This window comes from Trichosurus vulpecula, chromosome 2 (genome assembly GCF_011100635.1).
Source record: "Trichosurus vulpecula isolate mTriVul1 chromosome 2, mTriVul1.pri, whole genome shotgun sequence".
Taxonomy (NCBI): domain Eukaryota; kingdom Metazoa; phylum Chordata; class Mammalia; order Diprotodontia; family Phalangeridae; genus Trichosurus; species Trichosurus vulpecula.
In genome coordinates this window covers 88,615,185-88,638,200 of record NC_050574.1, presented here as the reverse complement: position 1 = coordinate 88,638,200, position 23,016 = coordinate 88,615,185, and the positions used below count along the sequence as shown (strand labels likewise).

Genomic DNA, 23,016 nt, shown 5'->3' with positions numbered 1-23,016 from the left:
AATTTTATTATTTACGGTTTAGTCTGTTTTATATTGTAGGAATGTCAAAGAGTTGTTGCAGTTCTGATTGCTGTTTCATTTGACCTACAAAAATCAAAGAGACTATCACTTCCCAAATAAGTTATAGAAATAGGAATTAGTCTTATTATTTATCTGCCTTCCCTTTGGACTTATATAGAACAATTCTCCCTCTTGCCTATGGCAACAACTATGGATCTCAGTTTCCTTTTCTGTAAAAATGAGTTAATTAGATGAATCTAAGGTTACTTCCAGCTCTAAATCTAATAGGGTATTACATTTTGTCACTCATTCAGGCTTTCTCCTGGCCTAAGCCCTTGCTTTTCCATGTCCCAGTTCTTGCCCCATGCCATGCCCCTTTTAGGTCCAAGTCCTTTTCTCTGGCCTATACCACCCTAGCATCTTCAGTCCTCAGATGGCATGGCCCAGGACCAGCAGGCTCATGGCAAGTACCATGACAAAGAAGACAGCCAAGAAAAACCGGTCAACCACCCGTGCCAAACGCTTCCAGTCTCCTCTGAGACGCTGGGCAGCCCGGTGGCTCCGGCAGGCCACAGCAATGGCACCCACATGACGGAGCAAGGCCTCCTGGTGGCAGGGGCAACGTGGCTCTGGGCATGGCCCAGCTCCTGATCCGGGTCCCAAGCGAGGCTTTGGGTGCATTGAGGAGTGAGGAGGAACTGGGGCATGCTGGGAACCCCCACAGGGCTCTCCCCGCTCCCGGACACACAACCCTCGGGCCAAGTAGCCTAACAGAAGTGTTTGGGCCCAGGCTGGCACTGGGCGGACTCCAGGGCCACTGTAGTGCAGGTTCATGATGAGGATGGTCAATGCTGTGGATGCTGTCACTAGCGCCATGGTAGTCATGTAGTACTTCCCTGCAGGAAAGACAATGTTTGGAATGAAGCTAGTGTCTTCACAAAGAATCAAGGACTTGAAGAATTGGGAGGGACCTCAGAGACCGTATTGTTTAACCCACATTTGACACACTCAAGTAGTCCTGCATTCTTTGAAGGCCTTCATTGATCAGAAATCCATTACCTCCGCTAGCTAGCCTTTCTATTCTGGTGCAGCACTAACGAGGTAATTCTAATCTTTTTCTCCTTTGCCAGGAAGAAGCACTTAAATGCTATTCATTCATCATTGTTTATTCTTCCTGGTTTACTTCTCTTCCTACTTTTCGTTTTCATCTTCCTTCTCAACTTCCCTCAATGTCCTCATCCTCCTCTTTATCGTCTCTTTCTTTACGCCTCCAATTCTGCTCATCCATGAAGCATCTCTTTCCCCTCCTCCCTCGGTTCTCTGCACCCAGGTGTCCGGAGTCCATAGAGACGCTAGAGGGGATGAGGTGCTTACCGATGAGGGGCACGCTCTCCGCCGGGGGCATGTTCTCGGCCAGTAGCAACTGAAAGACTGTGAGGGCCAGGAGGACTGTGACGCCCAGCGACACCTTCTCCCCAGAGTCTGCAGGCAGGTGGAAGGCGAGCGGGGCCAGCAGCGAGATGAGCACGCAGGGCAGCAGGAGGTTGGCCACGTAGGCTGCGGCTCGGCGCTGGAGCAGCAGGGTGTAGGTCACGTCTGGGTAGGGTTCTGAGCAGCAGCCATAAGTGACCACGCTCCTTTGGGCAGGCATGCCCAGCACGCGCCACTCCACGTTCTCCACGAAGTCGGCCAGCCTGGCACCTGGCGCTCCTGGCCATAAGTCCAGCTGGTGGCCGCCGTGAGTCCAGGAGCCGAAGGTCAGGCGGCAGCTCTGCGAGTCGAACGGAAAAGCTGCCACGTCAACGCGGCACGAACTCCGGGTGATGGCTGGGGCGTCCCAGCGCACCCGTCCGTCATGACGAAGGACCACATTTGTGCTGGCCGAGTTCGGCTGCTGCGTGTCTGCTCTGCGGGGAGACGTGGGTGAGGAGCGAGACATAGTGAGGGGGACAGAGGGACTCTGTCGGGGAGGGCCATCGTGGAGTAGGGTAAGTGGGGAGAAAGGTGCATCTTTGAGAGGGAAGGGACTGAATTCATTCACCCGTCCCAAAAGGGATGAGAGCCATCTGTCTCCACAGCATTCTTCTAGATTCCCCTCTCTGCTCTCTTTCCCACCGAACTACAGAATCTCAGATTTGGAAGGGACCTCGAGAGCCAGCTGCTCCCACCTATACCTAAAGAATCCTACTACGTTGTGCAGATGGCCATCCACCTTTAATTGGAGACCACCAGTAAGGAAGAATCCCCTGGCTCCCGAGGTATCCCATCTCATTTTGGATCCGCTGCTTCCCTACCGCTCACCCCCAACAGTAATGTTTCTTTTCCTGCACTTTTGCTCCGTCGACCAAATGTCTCCCTTTTCCCGACCTGCTTTCCTCAGTTTCCCTTAGCTGAGGTTCCTCGCTGCTCTTTTTTCTCCCTCTGCTCTCGTTCTTCCTAGAGCGATTTCCCTCTAGCTCTGCTTCCTCTGAGCTCGATTTCTGGCTCTGCTCTGCCTTGCCTTTATTTCTCCCATGCTGTTTTTCATCAACAGTTATCCTCCGTATGTCCCCGTTCCCCCCCTCCCCCTGGCTCTGTTTCTTGTCTTCTGTCTCCCTTTATTCTCTTCTGCTCTCTTTTCTTCTGTTATGTCTCCCCTATGCTCAGTGTCCTCCTAGGCCAGGGGTGGGGAACCTGCGGGTCTCGAGGCCACATCATTCTAGATCCTCAAGTGCAGCCCTTTGACTGAATCCAGACTTCACAGAACAAATCCCCTTAATAAAAGGATTTGTTCTGTAAAACTTGGACTCAGTCAAAAAGTTGGACCCGAGGACCTAGAAGGCCACATGTGACCTCAAGGCTCAGGTTCCCCATCTGTGGACTAGTCTGTTTTCTTCTACTCCCTTGTCTGTTCCTCCTCTTGTGCTGTTTTCCTGCTTCTCTTTTCTCTGCTGTTTTCTCTTTCTCCTGGGCTTGAGGACTACCTCTTCTCTGTTTCCATTTTTCTTCTCTCTCCCCTTTTGCTTCTGCTTTGTTCCTTCTTAGCCAGGCTTCCTCCACTGACCCTTTTCTCCCTCGGGTCAATTTCTTTCTCTGTTAGTAATTTACCCTCTGCCTTGTTCCTTCTCTACCCTCTCCTTCCCTGACTGTTTCACTCCCTGCTCTGTTCCTGCTCTATTCAGTCCCCTAGCTGCCTCATTTCCCTTTATGCTCTGTTTGCCCTGGTCTTTTTCTCCCTCTGCTTTAATCTGTTTTGATGGTTTCCCCTGAGTTTTCTTTTCACTTTATCTCTCTCTGACGATAAATCCCCCTACTGTGTGTGTATGTGTGTATACATACATGTACGTATATATGTATACATATATATACTTATATACACACGCACACACACTAGTTATTTGAATGTCATCTGTATTAGAATTTGAGCTCCTTGAGGAAAGGGACTGAGGAATTATAGTCTAGGCTGTGTTGTCAAAGAGCCCAGTGGGCTACACCTCAGTTTTTTCATCTGTAAAATAATAACACCTCCCTCAGAGGGTCATTGTGAGGATCAAACAAGACACTATACATAAAGTGCTTTGCAAACCTTAAAGGGATATGTAAATGTTATTATTAATTATTATTATTATTATAAAGCCACATACTTGTTATAGAGCACAATATCAGGTCTCCAGACCAGGCTGCTGGGGATTCTTATGGCATCAAGACCCCCATAGACCTCAGGCTCCCAGTGTAGGTAGGCATCAGCCCACTCCTGGCGAATCCACAGGTACAGGGTGAGCACCTGATTTCGCTCATCCTGGGGAAGAGATACCAAAGTGTTCTACACATATGGTAACACATGCATATTTATCCATTATACACATCTACACAGAAGCATACACACAATTATAAACATATGTGGTTGTGCAAAGACAATTACATGCACAGTCACATGCAAATACATGCTGACCTTTTTGCATATAGAGTCAAAAACATACCTACAGCCCCCACTCACCATGTCAATAATTTGGGACAGAGTCACATCCAGTGTCACATTCAGGGCTTGATCCGTGTCCTCCACAGGCCGAAGGGCACTAGTGTAGTTGGTAAAGAGGTCATGGAGCAGTTTCTGTGCAAGCTTCCCTTCAGCTGCTTGAGAGCCTGAAAGCAGGAAGGGAGAGAATGTGGAGATATCTACCATCCATCTACTATCTAGCTTCAATTCAGCTACCATCTTGCTTTCCATTTCATCTTACACATATTCACCATCCATCATCTGCCATCTATCCATTTTTCAGCCATCATTTATTTTCTATCTTCTATCCAGCCACCATTCTCTGTCATCACCATTCATCCATGTTCCATCCAACCACTGTCTATATACAGTGTACTCACCATCATCATCTTCTCTCCATCTACTATGCCCTACCCATCCATCTACCATCCCTCCGTCCACTCTCCACAATCCATCGTCTGCTGTCCACTACTCACCATCCATCTATCAACCATTCCATCTACTATCATCCACCCATCATCCTCCATTCCACATTCATATCACCTCCAACTCATATCCCATCTACCCATCATCTAACATTTATAAAGTTATAAAGTGCCAGCCTTAGAAGGGACAGCAGTGAGTCTTGAGGCCACCACCTCCTGAGGCAGCCCATTCTACTCTGGAATAGCTCTGTTGGGAAATTTTTCCTTAAATCAAATCTGAATTTGCCCGTTTGCAATTTCCTACTCCTGCTCCTAGTTCTGTTCTTTGGGGCCAAGCCAAACAAGTATGTTTCCCATTCCAATTGATAACCTTTCAGGTACTTGAAGACAAGAACCATGTAACCTGATGCTTTAGATTAAATATACCCAATGCTTTCATTCCAAAATACCTCAACAGTATCTTTCACTCTGTCCTCCTTTGCACCAATCTCAGAAGAAGTAGCCTTTTTTTTTTTTGCAGGCACCGACCCCTCTACTTCACTCTTTGATTTTGTCCCTTCAGATCTCTTCTGAATGCGCACCTCTTTAGTCAGACTCTCGCTAAACGCTAATTACTTTAATACTGTTTACAAATATGCCCACATCTCTCCCATTCTTGAAAATGGTCAGCTAGGTGGTACAGTGGTTAGAGCAATGAGTTTAGACCCAAGAACTTCTGAGTTCAAATCTGGCCTCAGACACTTACTAACTGTCTGACCCTGGGCAAGTCACTCAACTTCTATTTGCCTGAGTTTGCTAATCTGTAAAATAGGAAGAATGATAGCATCTACCTCCCAGGATTGTTGTGAGAATCAAATATGATAATAATTGTAAAGTGCTTAGCACAGTGCCTAACACATGCTGTTACCTATTTTTTTTTTAAAAAAACCCTCACTTAATCCTATTCCCTTCGAACTATCTTGCGAATGAATTTCTAGGTTTTTTCCTTTTCACAATCACGCTTAGATGAAGGGATCTACAGTCACTGAATACATTTTCCTATCTCACTTTTCACTTGTCAGTCTTTTGCAATTATCCTTCTGACTATCACTGAGCTAGATTTGCTCTCTCCCCAGTTATCAGTGATCTCTTAATTCCCAGGTTTGATGACTTTTTCCTCTGTTCTCATCTGTCTTGACCTCTCTGCAGCATTTAATACTATTGACTACTCCCTCCACCTAGACACTCTTTCCTCCTTGGGTTTTCATGATCCTGTTCTCACCTGGTTCTCTTCCTACCTGTCTGGTCACTCCCTTTTTAGTGTCCTTTGCTGGATAAGCATCCTCATCCTTTGATCATATGGGGCCATGCCCTAAGACCCTGTCCTGGGTCCTCTTTTCTTCTCTCTCCACATTCTCTCTCTTGGTGATTTCATCAGTTCCTGTGGGCTCGGCCATCACCTTTACACAGAGCCCTGCCAGATTTATATATCCAGCCTTAGTCTCTTTCCTGAATTCAAGTCCCAGTGACTCCTGACTCCCTATTGGACACCTCCAACTTAGAACATCTCAGATGTAACAGTCAAAACCAGAACTCATTATCTTTCCCTCTAAACCTTCCCCTCTTCTTAACTTTCCTGGTTCTATTAAGGACATCACCATCCTTCCAGTTACCCAGGTTTACAACCCAAAAGTCAGCCTGAATCTTCTCTCCTTCGCCCATGTCCATTAGTTTTCAAGTCTTGTCAATTCTACCTCCATATTCTTTCCATCCCCTTCTCTCCATTCACATGGCCACCACTCCATTTCAGGTCCTCATCCCCTTTCAGGCTATTGCAATAGTCATTTAATTGGTCTCCCTGCCTCCGGTCACCCCCTACCCTTCCTCCACACAGTTGACAGATTGATAATCCTAAAGAATGGATCTGACCATATCAATCAGCCCAGTTTAAGGCTCCCTCATTCCACTAGGATAAAATTAAAATCCTTCTGTTTGCTTTAAAGGCCTTAAGAGTCAGGTTCTAGGCTACATTTCCGTGTTCACTGTATATTACTTGCCCTCACACACCCTGTGTTGTGGCTGAAGTGGTCTGCCTGCTCTTCTCACGTAGGACAATCTATATCCCATTTCTGTACCTTTGGACAATTTGTCCCCAGTGCTTGGAGTGTATAGCCTTCTCACCACTACTTCATAGAATCCCTAACTTCCTTCAAAGGTCAGCTCAAAGGTCATTTCCTCCAAGAAGCTTATCCCAACCCTATAGTTGCTAGTGCCTTTCCCCTGGAAATTACCTTGTATATATTTTGGTTTGGCTTTTCTATGTACATATTGCTTCTCTCCAATAGAATGCGAGTTTCTCGATGTTAGAAGCTATTCAGGTTTTGGGTGGGTTGCCTGGCACATAGTAGGCACCTAAATGAATGCTTTTTGAATGAATAAACTGGTATGATGTGATCCTTTTTTATTCTTCATCATTCTGATTGCATTCCTCTAAGTGCTCTCTGTTTTATCAATGCCCTTTCTAATATATGGCATCTAGGACCAAATACAGTACTTTAACTGTGGTCTGTCCAGTGCAAAGCAGACTGGACGTATCACCCAAGAACTACACCTCAAAGCAACCTAAAATCAAATTAACTTTTTTTGACTATAGTATCACATGGATTTATATTCATTCATCATTCATCTACCCATCAACCACCATGAAGCAAGTATTCATTTACTATCTACTATCTACCCATCCATCTACTCACCCTTCAGCAACATACCACTCATCCTCCATTCCCCCACCGTCCCACCATTCCCCCATACATCCCTTTACTGCCTATCCAGATATCCATTCTCCATCTCCCCCCTCCCAATAACCCATCACTTATCTTCTGTGAAGATAAGAAGATTAACCCTTTTATGAAAAGCGAATATCCCTATACCTGGCAGGAGTTGGGATAAGAGCAAGAGACACAGGCTTGAGGAGAGCATCCAGGGGATGAGGAAGGAAACCCCACAAGATCCCATTGTAAAGGCAGCAACAGGCTGGAGAGGTGCACAGGCTGTAACAGGTTCGGGGTAGGGCCAAGTCTCAGAGGTCTGTGTCCTCATGTGAAGGCTGGGTATAGCAGAAGACAGACAACATTATGGACTGAACCAAAAACAAGGAACCTGTGAAGTCCAGGGTGCCTTCCATATTTACCTGTAATCCCCTACCCTCTTGTGCTGCCTGGCCTAGTTTTCACTCAGAACAAGTTTCAGAATTGAAAGAAATCTCAGAGATTACCTAGTTCAATTAATATATGAACAGGAATCTCCATACAACATACTTGACCAGTGGTCAGCCAATCTCAACTTGAAGGCTTTCAATGATGGGAAATCCATGTCTGAGGCAGCCCATTCTACTGTTGATGTGGCCCTTGGTGTTAGGAAGTCTTTACTTTTAATTGGGATAAATGTGTCTCTTTGCAACTTTCCTTTTGTCCCTTGCTCCTTTTCTGCCCCTTGGATCCAAAAAGGACAAAATGAATTCCTCTTCTATATGATAGTCCTTCAGATGCTTAAAGAAAGCTCCCATGACTCCCCCAAACCTTCAAAAAGCAAAACACCCCCAGTTCCTTCAATTGAGCCTTCAGATGCAGGATCCCTACCTAGTTTGCTCATCATTCTGTTCTACCCCTCTGAATGCATACTAAAATGTGACACCTAGAACACCGTATTCCAGGTATGGTCTTTCTGTGCCTCTATTGATGCAGTCCAAGAAGCTGCAATTTTTTTTTTGGTTCCCATGCCACACTATGGATTTATACTGGTCTTGTAGTCTCCTTTGTAAGACTTTTTTATATGAACTATGGCCTAACCAGGGTTTAACATGTTACCTGGCTCATAGTCGGTGCTTAATAAATGCTTTTTGATGACTAGCCATGCTTTCCCCATTCTGCATTGGTATGATTTTTTTAAACTCAAGTGTAAGACTTAACATTTCTCCCTGTTATATTTCATATTACTAGATTTAGCCCAAAGGCTTAATCTATCAAGGTCCTTTTCCTCCTGATTGTCATCTATTAACTCCAACTTTTGTGACATCTTCAAATTCATTTTTTTATCTTCAAATTTGTTAAGTATGCTACCTGTGTCTTCATCAAGTCTCCTGTCTTTCTTTTCCATCAGCCACCCTATCTGTTCAGTTCCCAGTGATTCAGCCTCCACATCTCTCCTTTTCCTCCTCCTTCCCTCCTCCCTTCTTTCCTCCCCCCTTCTCTCTCTCTCTCTCTCTCTCTCTCTCTCCCTCACACACACACACACACACACACACACACACACACACACACACGCACACACACACACAAACCTGAGGCAGCAGTTGGGGTAGCAGCAGGTGAGAGACAGGTCCTGATGGATAGGAGGACCCCCAAACCTCTCCTGGGCAGGCCCTGTCACTTGGAGACATTTGAGAACTGCCCCCTCCCCCACTTTAACATCCTTCCTTCCCTTCCCCCCATGGAAACAAGACAGATGAAACATCAGCCCAAGGTTGGCTCAATTATTCATTGAATGTAAGAAAAGCTAGCCTAGGGAGAGACCTAGAGACCAGTGGCTGAATGCCAAGATCAGCCTTCCCCATGCTTCCCTCACCCTGATGTCTAGGATCTGAAGGTCTCCCATTTTCATTCCCATATCCCAAACCCCAGGCATTATTAACTGTCATTACCAGGCTTGTCTCTGAGTGTAGGGGATGGAGGAAGTGTAGTGTATTTACCTGCTCATTGACCATGATTGGGTTCTTTCCAGGGGTGTTCTGGAGCCAGCTCCCATGAGCTCAGGAGGGCTGATTTTTCAGTTTTCCATGTCAGTATTTAAACCTCAGAAATCAGAAAATGCTACAAATTAGGACTTGGTTTATTGTTTTGTTGATTGTCTAGACTTCAGAAAGTGATGGAGAAAAATCTTAATAATGAAGATTAAACTTAAAAGTATGTCAGGCTTGTTTTTTCCAGAGTTGGGTTGTTAAAACATTTACCAGCACAGCTTTAAAATCATTCAGAGTTCAGTAACCACACTTCCAGTGATTGAAAAAGCATTTAGCAAATATCTCCTATGAGTAAAGGGCCTTGTGCCCTGGGGATGGTTAAGATAGGCATAACCAAAGTCTTGCTTCCTTGCTGTGAAACTGGGGCAAGAAAAAGGAGGTAAGCATGACACAAGGGAGGGTGAGACAAGGTCAAAGAGGTTCAATTGAATGGAATTCAACAAGCTTTAGTTAAACTCCAAATGTGGGCAAGGCTCACATTAGGCATTGGAGGTAACAATGACAAAAAATATCTGAAACAACCCCTGCCAAAAAGGAACTTGCATTCTCCTGGGAATGATGCATCTACACAGATAAGCGTGTCCATAGAAAGTAATTTAGCAGAGGAAGAGTGCTAACAACAGGAGAATAAGGAAGGGCTTTATGTAGAAGGCAGAGCCTGAGCTGAGGCTGGAAAGAAGACTTTTTCATGCTGTATTAGGATAGCGATTGTGTGGGGGCTGGAGGGATTGGAAACAGAGAGGCCACAGCAGTAGTCCAGGTGAGAGGGGATGAGGACTGGGAAGAGGCCATTGGATTTAGCAATTAAGAAATTGTTGATAACCTTGCAGAAGGGAGGGAAGAAGCAAACATTTAAGTACCTACTATGTGTCAGACACTACGCTAGAGATAACTGTATAATAATTGTATGAGATTTAGTCAGCTAGGCGGTGTAGTGGATAGAGCACTGGGCTTGGAATCAGGAAGACTCAACTTCGTGAGTTCAAATATGGCCTCAGACACTTACTGGCTGTGTGACCCTGAGCAATTCACAGCCCTATTTGCCTCAGTTTCCTCATCTGTAAAGTGAGCTGGAGAAGGAAATGCAAACCACTCTAGTATCTTTGCCAAGAAAACCCCAAAATGGGGTCATGAAGAGTTGGAAACGACTGAACAACAATAAAATGGATACCCATCACACCCGTTTAACCAAATGATGGGTAAATAGAGGGTATAGGACCCAAGACACGTGAACATTAAATATCTAGGCCTGGATTAGAATTTAGATCACTTGACTCTCAGAGCCCAGGGATTTTAATTTTGGCATCTCTTATACTTAAGTTCTATTTCATATCATAATTATCCCTGTATATGACTTAATCTTATCCTGTCAATCAGTTAACAAGCATTTACAAAGAATGTGAAGTGTACCAGCGATTGTGCTAGGTGCTTGAGATACAAAGACAAATGTGAAACATTCCTTGTCCTCAAAGAGCTTCCATTCTATGGAGATGGGAATTGGAGACAATATGTTATATAAGCATATACCAAAAAAGTACAAGATAGTTTGTGGGAAGAGCACTAGCAATGAGGAGGGGGAGGTCAGGAAAGGCTTTTTGCACTGGTGCTGTTTAAACTGAATTTTGAGGAATTTTTAAGAGTAGGAGGTGGAGAAAGGAGAACATTCCAGGCAAAGAAGAGAGCCAGGGCAAAATCCTTAGGCTACTTTGTTGAGGATCTTGGCTTTGGAAAAGGTGAGGAGTGATTGGAGAGAAAGGAGGTTATCATTGCTCTCTCTCACAACAATGAGGTATGGAAGGTCCTGTGTGAGGAATAGCAAGAAGGCCGGTTTGGCTGGATCACAGAGTGATGGAAGTGTAGTAATACATAGCAAGAGTGGAAAGGTAGGCGAAGGCCAGGTTGGAAAGGGCTTTAAAAGCCAAACAGAAGTGTTTATATTTTATTCTAAAGGAAGCCATTTGGGAAGATGGGTCTTCCTGACTCCAGGCCTGGTGCTCTACCCACTGTGCCATCTCACTGCCCCTCATACCTGTTTAGGGAGACTCATACTGGTTCTAACTAGGTTTTTGTGAAGGAAGAAGCTCTTTGTGGCCTAGAAAGTGCATCAATGTGAATAATCTGAGGAAAGAGAAGGCACTTTTAAGTCTTGTGAGAGGGATTGGGCAGGGCTACAATAGGCCAAACTCAGATTAAGATCCTTGAGAGCCTGGCCTGTTTCTAAACAACAAAACTCACAAAGCCTTCTTTTTATTTCTGTTAAGCAAAAAAAAACCCCAAAACATCAACTATGTCTGATAAGTAGCATTCTGTACCCAAAACCTACTGAGAAGAAGGAAGGCCTTCTAAGAATTGTCAACTGGACCAGACCCAGCCTCTAACTTGTGGGTTTCTGGAGCTGAAACAGAGCAGGCTAGATACAGGATAAATGGGACACGAACAGATAATTAATTTCAGAGTGAGGAAAATAATACCTGCAGGCAGAAGCCCCTCCTCCTGAGAAGGAAGGCTTAATGCTGCTGAGGCCTGGGCCACTTATGTACATGAAAGAGGCTGGCCCAAAACACAGTCATTCTTTGGTCTTGAGACAGTTCTCACGGGTGGCATTTTTTGGGACAATATAGGCGTTCTTGGGTCTGGTGGGAACAGTCATTGTCTCAAGTCTTGGGGATCATGATTCCTCTTCAGGATACAGAACCAGAGTTCTGTGACGGGAATAGGAGTAGTGAACCTGGCAGTTACAAAGAACAGGGATTGTGAACATGTGATAGATGGCCCTGGGAAACAGGGAGAGCTAAATCCCTCAGTGAACAGCTGGTGCTGGTCCAAGCAATACACTTTGCCAGAGGGTGAGATCATTCCAGAGTGCAAAGGATTATTGTTATGGCATGCTCAGGGCACAGCCTGCTTGCTGGGCAGCGGTTGAACTGGGCTTGCCGAGCTAAGCTCTGGGAAATAGGTGTCTCCAAAATATTTTGACAGAATCAATATTGGAATGTTATCAGTCTGAATTCTGATATATTTTGGTGTCACTTTCCTTCACATTTATAAGGAGCCCCTTCAGAGGTCTGTCTTAGGGCCAAGGAGATATACTAATTGGTCTGATGTCCTATGATGATGTGGGGCCAGAAAGATTTCTTCACTGGGGAGAGCCCCTTTTGGAGGAGACAAGACTCAGAGTTGTAATGAACACTGGGAAAGATAGACTATGGCTATCATAGTAGGGATGTTCTGTGAGCCTCACCCCGTCCAGTCATCTTTGAGATTGATATTAATTTCTCTCCTATATCTCTTATGCACAGAGAAGCTGGGTGGAGTTTCATTCTTGTCCTGCCAAGACAGGTATCACTCACTCCAAAGTGTCGCTGTCTGAGTCACTTAGTACAGTGCCTGGCACATAATAGCCATTTAATAAATGCTAATTGACTTGATTTGACTTGTGCCACATGATAGGACTCTTCCAGATCTTGGGTATGTTAGAAATATACTTACATTGTCTAGGAATAAACAATAGTCATTGGAAGGTTTAGAAGGTTTTAATTATATCTTCCTCCTGAATAAATGCGTATGTCCCCTTAACAGAGTAAGGGGAGTACAAGGACTCAGACGGATGCTAGTCCTTTTATTGGTTCCCAATTTGAATTTCCTGCCAGGCTTTTCATTGGCCAGATGCAACCCCCTGACTGCCCACTTCAAACAGCTCCTTAAGCATGTGTACAAGCCTCTAACCTTTAACCCCATCAGAAGCCTGGCCTCTGCTCTAAAGCTGGGGAGGTGGGAGGAGATACTTTCAACTCTGTGGAAACAAAACTGCTTCCTCCTTCTTACAGGTAGATCTCCAACTCCTATGTGAGAGTGTCTATGTCCAACCAACTTCTTACAGTGGTGGGGCAGATTGCTTTCCCACAACATTTCCAACTTGCCTAGATTAGCTTTGGGCTGAGTTGGAATTACAGTTTATCCCGTAGGAGAGCGATCGATTTGCTTGCCAAGAGGTATTTGAAATGTTTGCTTTTGATGCATTTCCTTGATATCATAGTGCTTGCTATTTTAAGCAAATTGTTCTTGACTATTGAGTGATTTTACCAAGCGATTTTAACACAGCTCGACCTAAGAGCAGGGAATGAGATTAATGAAGCAATGAATATTTAGAGCAACAGAAGAAAGCAGGACTATCAATAAGCACTGGGCACAAACCCTCATTACACATTATTATGGTCATTGAATACTATTCTCTTGCTACCACAAAAAACATTGCTACAAATATTTTGATCTTTCCCTCTGTCTGACATAGAATGAGGTTCGTTAGTGGTTGTCCTTTCTTCTCAAAGAGGACCAAAATGACATCACTCTATTGGGGTCAAGGTAGAGTGTGTTCAACTGTGGCTGAGCTCAGAAGGCTCTACCACAGGTTGGGCACAAATAGTCCATATGCACATTTGGAGTGGAGATATCTCTAAATTTGTGCATCTCATGTTTTTTTTGAGCTACTGCCATTCTGCTTTACTCATAGAGCATAGCACCTTCTTTGAAGCAAGCATATCATTATTGAGGGAGAAAAGAAATGCAGGGATGTAGGAATCCCAAATCAAAGTTCCCAGGGCAAGATCACTTGGAATAAATTCACAATCTCAAGCATTCTCTAAGTCAAGGTGGCAAAGATTTATTACGCTTTACAGCAGGCAAGAGTTCTTAGGGAATCTGCAACCTTAGAGGGGTGCAGGGAGAGCTTTTGTAAGAGATTTGGGGGTGAAACATGTCAATTAGGTGTTTTGGGGTGGGATTAGGGAGTGGTTAAGGGGTGGTCAGTCCTTAAAGGAACATGCACTTTTTGTATCTACTGAGCAAGCATGTTACCCAGAGTTCACTGGGAAATAGCCCAAGGGGGGGGCCTTCTAGGGGGTATGGTTTTGACTGTGAAACGTCACCAAGTTAACTAGCAGTCACGGCTAACAAGCAATCTCTATGTAGCTTCTCATCTAATGTCTTGTTGGACAAAATACTATGTCTAGGATACATATTAGAAAGGTTAGTAAGTAGCAAATATGGTCATGACTCAGTGTACACTCAATTATCAGCATCTTGGAATCAGTCTATAGATAGGCACAGCTGCTTACTGAGGAAGGAGCAGAGATAAGCTGGGTCACACTGCCCTTTAGCTAGAGAGAAACTGCCTGGGACAGAATGTGTTTTAAAACTGGGGTTCAAGCACAGGCACCCAAACAGAGGCTGTTATAGTTAGAGTCCAAGCACAAGCACCCCATCATCATGCTGGGCAGTCCTGTGCCAATGTCTCCCATGCCACACAATCAATTGCAGAGTTCTTCAGAAAGAACTTGAAAGTATCCTTGTATCACTTCTAACTTCCGTGTGAGTGCTTTACAGAATGGTTGGACAAAACAGTGGATTTACCAATGTATTATTAGGTTGTTTTTCTTCTCACAGACTCCCCAACATTGATTATTTCTGCCTTTTAGTATCTTACGAAGAAACGAAAGGTCTTAGTGATGTGTTTGTTTTTGGTAATAGCAGGAAAATTACTAATCCCAGATGAACAGTGTCAGGAGTGATAAAATGTCAGCTGGTTGTGGTGGTGCCTATTGCCCTTCTTATTGGGAAGGCTGATAATCTTGGATTGCTTTGAGCTCAGGTGTTCTGGGCTACAGTAGGCCAAGACAATCAGTCTGGCACCAATATAGGGAGTCTTCATGAGTAGAGGGGCCATCTGTTTGCCTAAGGAGGGGTGAACCAGCCCAGGATGGAAACAGCAGACTAAAGTTCCCATGCTCAATTAGTAGTAGGATTGGGTCCATGAGTGGTCATTGTACTTCCAGCCTGGGCCAGAAATGGAGACCTAGTCTCACTCCTTCCCCTCCCCCCCAAAAAGTATTAAAGTTCATAATGACTTGTCTGGTGACAAATGCCAAGGTCAACAAAGAAAATAAGTTATACTGGGGCTGCTGCCTTAGAAAACTGGGGATATAATGGATGAGAGAGAAACCAGAACTACTTGCTACTGTTTTGCTAGTTTTCTCTACCAAGGAGAATCATTTTCAGACCAGAAAGATTAAAACAGAAATGGTTATTAGGAAATTGGAACAAAGATAAGTGAGAGTATGTTCAGAGAGCAACTCATAACCCTTAAGGAGTTCAAGTCAGTAGGCCTGGGCAAATCACATTCGTGCTGTTCCAAAATAACTGGCAGTAGTGATTGCCGAGTCACTGTGAACTTTGAAAAAATATGGACACTGGACAGGAGATGGGCAAAAGAACTGCTTTTCAAAAAAAAAAAAAAGGAAAGAGATTGGATTCTTCAGACTATACACTAATCAGTTTGACTTCCATTTTTAGCAAAATTCTTGAAGAGATTACCAAAGGAATTATTTGTGAATACTTAGGGAAGCAGTGAATTACAAGATAGAAAATTAACTAGATGCAGTAGACCAGACAAGGAAGAATCAGAAATAACAATTCAGTAATTTAATTTTCAACAAACCCAGAAATAGAAGTTACCTAGGAAAGAACTCCTTTAACAAGAATGTTTAGGAAAACTGGAGAGCATTCTGGTAGAAGTTAGGCTTAGACCAGGGGTACTTAACCTTTTTTTTGTTTATTTGATGGATCCCTTTAGCAGTCTGATGAAGCCTGGCTCTGTTTCTGACTAGTGACTTTTTCCCCCTCCACCTCAGCAGCCTCCTTAACCTGGGGATGCCTCTACCTGATACCTCCTCCTTTGATTGGTGAGTTTCTGCCCAGTACCTCCATTTAAGGAAATGCCCAAGCCAGTTATACTTGTTTCTCTTTTTCATCTTATGCCTGAGCAGGTACCTTTCCTCTCCGCACCTCCAACTTTTAAGCTTCCTTTTAAATGTTGTCTTCCCACATTGGGATGTAAGCTCCTTAAGGGTCAGGACTGTCTTTCTTTTTGCTTATATTTGTATTCCCAGCACTTAGCAATAAATCAATAAACATTTATTAAACACTTACTACATGTCAGGCACTATACTAAGCACAATGCCTGGCATATAGTAAGCACTTAATAAATTATCTATCCTCTCCTCCCCCCTCACTCCTGCTTCTCCTCCTCCTCCTCTGTTTCTCTCTCATACTATTGTGATATGCTACCTACATTCATAACTGAATTAGTTAAATTTTAGCTAGAAGTTAATGAAAATAAAAATACAATTTTTTTTCCTATCCACATTTACAGACTACCTGAGATCTATCCATGGACTCCTGCTTAGGGACACCTGGCTTAGACCAATACCTCATACTATATACCACAATAAACTCAAAATTGATACATGGCCTGAATACTAACAGTAATACCACCAAAAAAAATTAAAAGAGAACCAATCAGGTATCATTCACAGCTACGCCTCGGGGAGAGGGACGGATGAATTCTTAATTAACCAAGGGATAGTGATTACAAAATATTAAATAATTCCAACCACATAAAATTGAAAAGGCTTTTGCATAAACAAAATTAATGCAGCCAAGATAAAAAGGGAAGTATTTGCTTGGGAAATAAAAAAAATATTTGTAACAAACATCTTTAATAAGTCTCATATCCGAGATAATATAGGCAATTATCAAAACTATTTAGGATCAAAAACCATTCCCCAATACAGAAATTGTCAAGGAACAACAAACAGTTCTCAAAACAGTAGCAAACTATTAACAATACTGTGAAAGAATGTTTCAAATAGCTCATAAGACAAATGCAAATCAAAACACTTCTGAGGTTTTACCTCCCTCCCAACAAATTGGCAAAGATGATAAAATATAGAAGTAGTCATTGTTGGAGGTATTGTGGGAAGATAGGTGCACCAAAAGTATTGTTGGTGAAGCAGTAAATTGGTCAAATTATACTGAATAGCAATTTAAAATTAGGTGAAGGCGAGGGGGCGGAGCCAAGATGGCGGCTGGTAAGCAGGGACTAGAGTGAGCTCCGTTACCGAGTACCTCCAAAAACCTATAAAAAATGGCTCTGAACCAATTCTAGAACGGCAGAACCCACAGAACAGCAGAGGGAAGCAGGGCTCCAGCCCAGGACAGCCTGGATGGTGTCTGGTGAGGTCTATTCCACATGGAGCTGGGAGCTAGGAGCTGGGAGCTGGGAACGGAGTGGAGCAGAGCCCAGCCTGAGCGGCATGGACCATCCAGACCAGAAGCCGGGCGGAGGGGGCCCTAGCGCCCTGAATATGTGAGCTGCAGCAGTTACCAGACCCCTCGACCCACAAACACCAAAGACTGCGGAGAAAGTTAGTGGGAAAAGCTGCGGGAGTGGAAGGAGTTCGCGGTTCGGCTTCCAGCCCTGGGGGCAGCAGAGGTGGGGCAGCTACAGCTGTTGTTACTTCCGGCTCCAGGCCCACCTGGTGGGAGGAATTAAGTGGCGGATCAGAGCAGGGGTGCACAGCCTGCCGAAGATCTAAGCCCAGTTCGGGTTGGGGGTTCTTGGGGAAGGAGCAGTGTGGGTCTGACAGAGCTGGCACCTCCCCCCCAAACGTTGAACATAGAACTCGTTATTCTACAAGCAGTCATACCCCACTGAAAAACTCAAGGGACAAGTTAGTTGGTTGGGAACATGGCCAGGCAGCGAAAACACGCCCAGATTCAGTCTCAGACTTTGGATTCTTTCTTTGATGACAAAGAAGACCAAAACATACAGCCTAAAGAAGACAACAAAGTCATAGAGCCTACAACCAAAGCCTCCAAGAAAAACATGAACTGGCCCCAGGCCATAGAAGAACTCAAAAAGGATTTGGAAAAGCAAGTTAGAGAAGTAGAGGAAAAATTGGGAAGAGAAATGAGAAGGATGCGAGAAAACCATGAAAAACAAGTCAATGACTTGCTAAAGGAGACCCAAAAAAATACTGAAAAATACACTGAAGAAAACAACACCTTAAAAAACAGACTAACTCAAATGGCAAAAGAGCTCCAAAAAGCCAATGAGGAGAAGAATGCCTTGAAAGGCAGAATTAGCCAAATGGAAAAGGAGGTCCAAAGGACCACTGCAGAAAATACTACTTTAAAAATTAGATTGGAGCAAGTGGAAGCTAGTGACTTTATGAGGAATCAGGATATTATAAAATAGAACCAAAGGAATGAAAAAAATGGAAGACAATGTGAAATATCTCCTTGGAAAATTAGGTGAAGGCAACTAAAACGGCCTTTGGCCAAGAGATTTCATTGTCAGATATATACTCTGAGGTGAATGATAAAATAAATGCCCCATATATGCAAAAATATTTTAGCAGCACAAAGTAGCACTTAGCACAGTGCCTGGCACACAGTAGGGCCTTAATAAATGTCTCATTCTTTAATCAATTATTGATTTTTATAATAGCAAAGAACTGGAAATACAGTAGATGTTCATCCTTTGGGGAATGGTGAAACAAGTTATGATATATTATTGCAATGGAAAATATTGTGTTATAAGAAATGATTATACAGAAACATGGGAAGATTTATAGACTGAGTGAAGTAGAGCAAAGTGAAGTAGGTGGAATTAGGAAAACAATATACATGACTACAACAATGTAAAGGGAAAAAACAACAAAACAATTAGAACTGAATGTCATAAAATTGTAATCACAAAGCTTGACCACAAAGAAGTGATATGAGAAAGAATCTCAGTTTTCTTTGCAGAGGTGGGGGACTATGGGTGTGGAACACTGTGTAAATAATATCATATTTGTGTTATGTTGGTTAGTTTCAGTGAACTGGTTTTTTTCTTTCAAATTTTTTTTTTTTTTGTTATAAGGGATGGTTCTCTGGGAGAGGGAGAAAAACTGGGAAATAAAGGTGATATGAAAAACAGAAGATGCCAGTTTTTTTAAAAAGGGAGACAATGATCATTCAGAACCATTATGGGTTCATTAACATCAAGTCATGCCGGACCAATCTTACTTCCTTTTTAGACATGATCACTAGCTTATGAGAGGGGAATGCCAGAGGCATAATATACCTCAATTTCAGTGAAGTATTTGACAAAGTCTGTCATGCTGTGTGGACAAGACTGAGATATAGGCTAGGTGATAGCAGTACAGTAAAGAAGTAGCTGAATGATTAGCATCTACCTTTATGGCTATCTAGTAGAGTGCTCCCATGATCTGTCCTCTGACCTCCATGTTCAACATTTTAATTAGTAATTGAGATGAATGCGCAGATGACATACTTACCAAAATTTGCAAGTGATACAGAGCTGAGATGGATAGTTAATACAGTGGAGAACAATTAAGATCTAAGAAGATTTTGACAGACTTGATGAGAGGCTGAACCCACTAACATGGAGTTTAATACAACATACAGCACAACACTTGGGGTAAAAAAAAATTTAACTGCAACCCCACAGGATTAGGGAATACAACCTCAACAGGAGTTAATTGTGACAGCTGTTGGAAGAGCTAATGTGATCTTAGGCTGTAGTAAGATAGGCATGCTGCCCTGGTCAGACTGTGTAGGAACATTAATTCCGGAGGACATATTTTAGGAAAGACACTAACAAATTTCAGCATGTCTAGAGAAGAAGCAACTAAAAAATACTCAAAACTGTGACATCTAAGAGTTGGTGGAAAAGACTGATGATATTTATTTGAGGAAGAGAAATTTTAGGAAAGACATAACAGCTTTCTTGAAGCTATGTCAAAGACTGCCCCACGGAAGGGGGGTTACACTTTTCATTAGCTCTTGATGGCAGAGTCATTAATGATGGGTAGGATTTGCATAGGTGCAGATCTGCACTTGACAGAAGGGAAACTAAAAACTAGGGCCATCCAGAAGTGGTAAGTGATTTCCCATCCCTGGAGCTCTTTAAGCAGAGGCTGTATAATTGTATAAGCCATGCTTGTTCAGATGTAGGTTTGCCTCTATGACCCAATGAACTTTTCAACTCAGATTCTACATAAGGTAACATCATGAATAGGTCATCTCTCTAGATTTTTATGCTTACACTTTCCATTTACAACTACCCTGGGAGAGATAAGCAGTACAAATATTACACACCTCCACCCCTATTTTTTTTCTTTCAACAAACAAGAAAACTGGAGCTTGGAGAGGTTGTCACTTGACAAGAACATAGCTGGATTTGAGTCAGGCCTCTAACACCAAGATCACATGTAGGTCTTAAGAACTACAGTATTTAGGCTTCCGAGGGATTATACTTCAGGGAGGTAAAACTCCCCGAAGACTCAGAACAAGATTATTCCCTTACCTAGAAGTCTGAGCAGAATGGCAGGCAGCTTCTTCTAATTTTCTCTTAAGAAAGTTAAACTGGGTCAGGGGTCCTGTGAAAGTGTTTGGGTTGTGGGTTCTTTCCATAGGGTTTGGTGACAGTGCTGCCAGGAAGCCTGAAAGCCCTGTAGTGACTATGGCAGAGAAGGGACAGCTGCAGCAGCAGCAACATGCTTGGTGAAGTAACCATCATCCTGAAAGAAGTTACAGCGATGTGGAGAAGTGATGCTGGTAGCTGATAAAATCCTTGGATGGGAGAAAGCCAGCTTTCCACTTGTTTCTTTGGTGTCCCTTTTTATCTACCACTTAAATCCATCTGGACAGTCTGGTGTTTTCTACCCTATCATGGTTTCCTACCTGGCTGATCACCTTGTACCCATTCTTACTCCTAGAATCTTTGGTTCCAATGAACAGACTAGTGAGCAACAGCTGTGATTCCACAAAATGTGCAGCAACCAAATGAACACACAGCTCAGAGCTGTTGGCTGGTGGAGCTGCCTCTTCACATGGAAGAGAAACCTATTATTTCCTTTGCTGCAGTTGCTGGCTCAGGCAGCAGGTCCACAATCTTTTCCTTCATCTACCTGATTGTGACTTTTTTACTCCTACTCCCTGGATTAAACCTACATGAAATCATTTCAAAGTACATTGGCAGAGCCATAATCTCCTCAAACAAAAAAATAAATGTTTCATTTATTTTAAGCATGATGCATTTATTAAGCATGATGAAACTGAGCAAGTTTCTAGTGTTATGTATACTAAAATGTTACAGAAACACATTTTTGCTTTCTCCTTTAACTTCCGATTGGCTCCTTATTTTTTTCCCCAATTAAATGTAATGGCAATTTTTAACATTAGTTTTTTAAAATTCTGAGTTCCAAATTCACTTTTCCCACCCCAAAACAGTAAGCAATTTGATACAGGTTTTACATGTGCAATCATGCAAAGCAGATTTCCATTTTACTCATGTTGTGAAATAAGATGACCCCCCCCCCCCCCCCCAAATAGCATGTTTTGATCTGCATTCAGGTGCCATCCATTCTTTCTCTGGGAGCGAAAAGCATTTTTCATCATGAGTCCTTTGGAATTCTCTTGGATCACTGTATTGCTCAGAACAGCTAAGTCAGTCAGAGCTGTTCATCATTTAACATTGCTGTTATGTATAGTATTCTGGTTCTACTCACTTCACTTTGCATCATTTGTGTCTCTTCAGGTTTTTCTGAAATCATCTTGCTCTACATTTCTTTTTCCTAAGTCATTGTAGGTGCTTCACTGGGGGAAAAATCATGGTGAATTATAGAACCGATAAAAGAATGAGATGGGCAAATGACCTTATTTTTTAAAAATGAAGACAGAAAATGAAAAATTCATTGCGATAAATTTTATCTGTTTTAGAAAAAAAATTCTAGTATTTATTTTTTTTAGTGGTAAGAGAATTTTTAAGTGTTTTTCTCCCTGAATTACATGTCAAGACAATTTTTAGCATTCATTTTTACAAGATTTTCAGTTCCAAATTTTTCTCCCTCCCCTCTTCAGAAAATGGTAGGCAGTTTGCTATAGGTTACACATGCGTTATCATGTAAAACATATTTCCATAACAGTCACAGTTGTGAAAAAAGAAAAAGATCAAAGGAAAAAACAATGAAAAAGAATAGTGAGTGAAAAAAATATGCTTCGATCTGCACTCAGAGTCCATCAGTTCTTTATCTAGATATAGATAGCATTTTCCTTTGTAAATCCTTTGTACTCGTCTTGGATCAGGCTGCTGTTGAGAAGAGCTGAGTCATTCACAGTTGATCATCTCACAATGTTGCTGATAGTATGTGCAATGTTCTCCTGGTTCTGCTTATTTCATTTTGCATCAGTTCATAGAAATATTTCCAGGTTTTCCTGAAATCTTTCTGTTCCTCATTTCCTACTGCACAATAGTTTTCCATTATTCATATACCACAACTTGTTAGCCATTCCCTGATTGATGGGCATCCCCTCAATTTTCAATACTTTTTGGTTCCTAACTTATTAAGAATTTGAGATGATAGGCTCAAATGTGAAGTACCATTTAACGTATTCTCTCCACCCATCCATCCATTCATCCACATTTATTTAATGTTATGTGCTAAGCATGGGGAGTACAAAAAGAGGCAGAAGACAGTCCATGCCTTCAAGCTTACAATCTAATGAGCACTATTTTAATATTGGCAACATACGGCAAATAATTGCCTGCGAAAAGGACTCTTCTGGACTAATTTTTTTTCGGCTATTATTCAAAGATAACTAAACTGTTCTTTTAGAGGACTCTTTTAAAAGTATTATGGTAATTTATTTTAAACCTTCAGAATGTGAACAGTAACTGGAGTGATATAGTCCCTCTTGGGATAGAAAATTGAAGGTTAAACTTTTCCTACCAGAAGAAGGTGGTCTGGGGGTATCAATCAAGTTCACAATTCAGCTTCCAGAAAGTTAGTTTCTTGGATAGGAATCAATTTTACTTACGAAGAGACTGGTTAGCATTAATTTCTTGTTCCTATTCAGTATCAAGAATACCCACAGATTCCCTGAAAGGGGTACCATGACCTAGCTAGTGGTCTAGATAGTCTTTTTCTATT

General features: G+C 42.8%; 1 protein-coding gene across 1 annotated transcript; it reads right to left on the bottom strand.

Moving 5' to 3' along the window:
• Positions 1-429: 429 nt before the first annotated feature.
• CHRNA10 (cholinergic receptor nicotinic alpha 10 subunit) lies at positions 430-4,459 on the bottom strand. Its single transcript, XM_036743889.1, has 5 exons — positions 4,453-4,459; positions 3,977-4,122; positions 3,624-3,778; positions 1,375-1,907; positions 430-896 (listed from the first exon to the last, which is right to left on the bottom strand). The coding sequence occupies exons 1-5, from the start codon at positions 4,457-4,459 to the stop codon at positions 430-432; spliced, it is 1,308 nt and encodes a 435-aa protein (XP_036599784.1).
• Between the last annotated feature and the right edge of the window lie 18,557 nt (positions 4,460-23,016).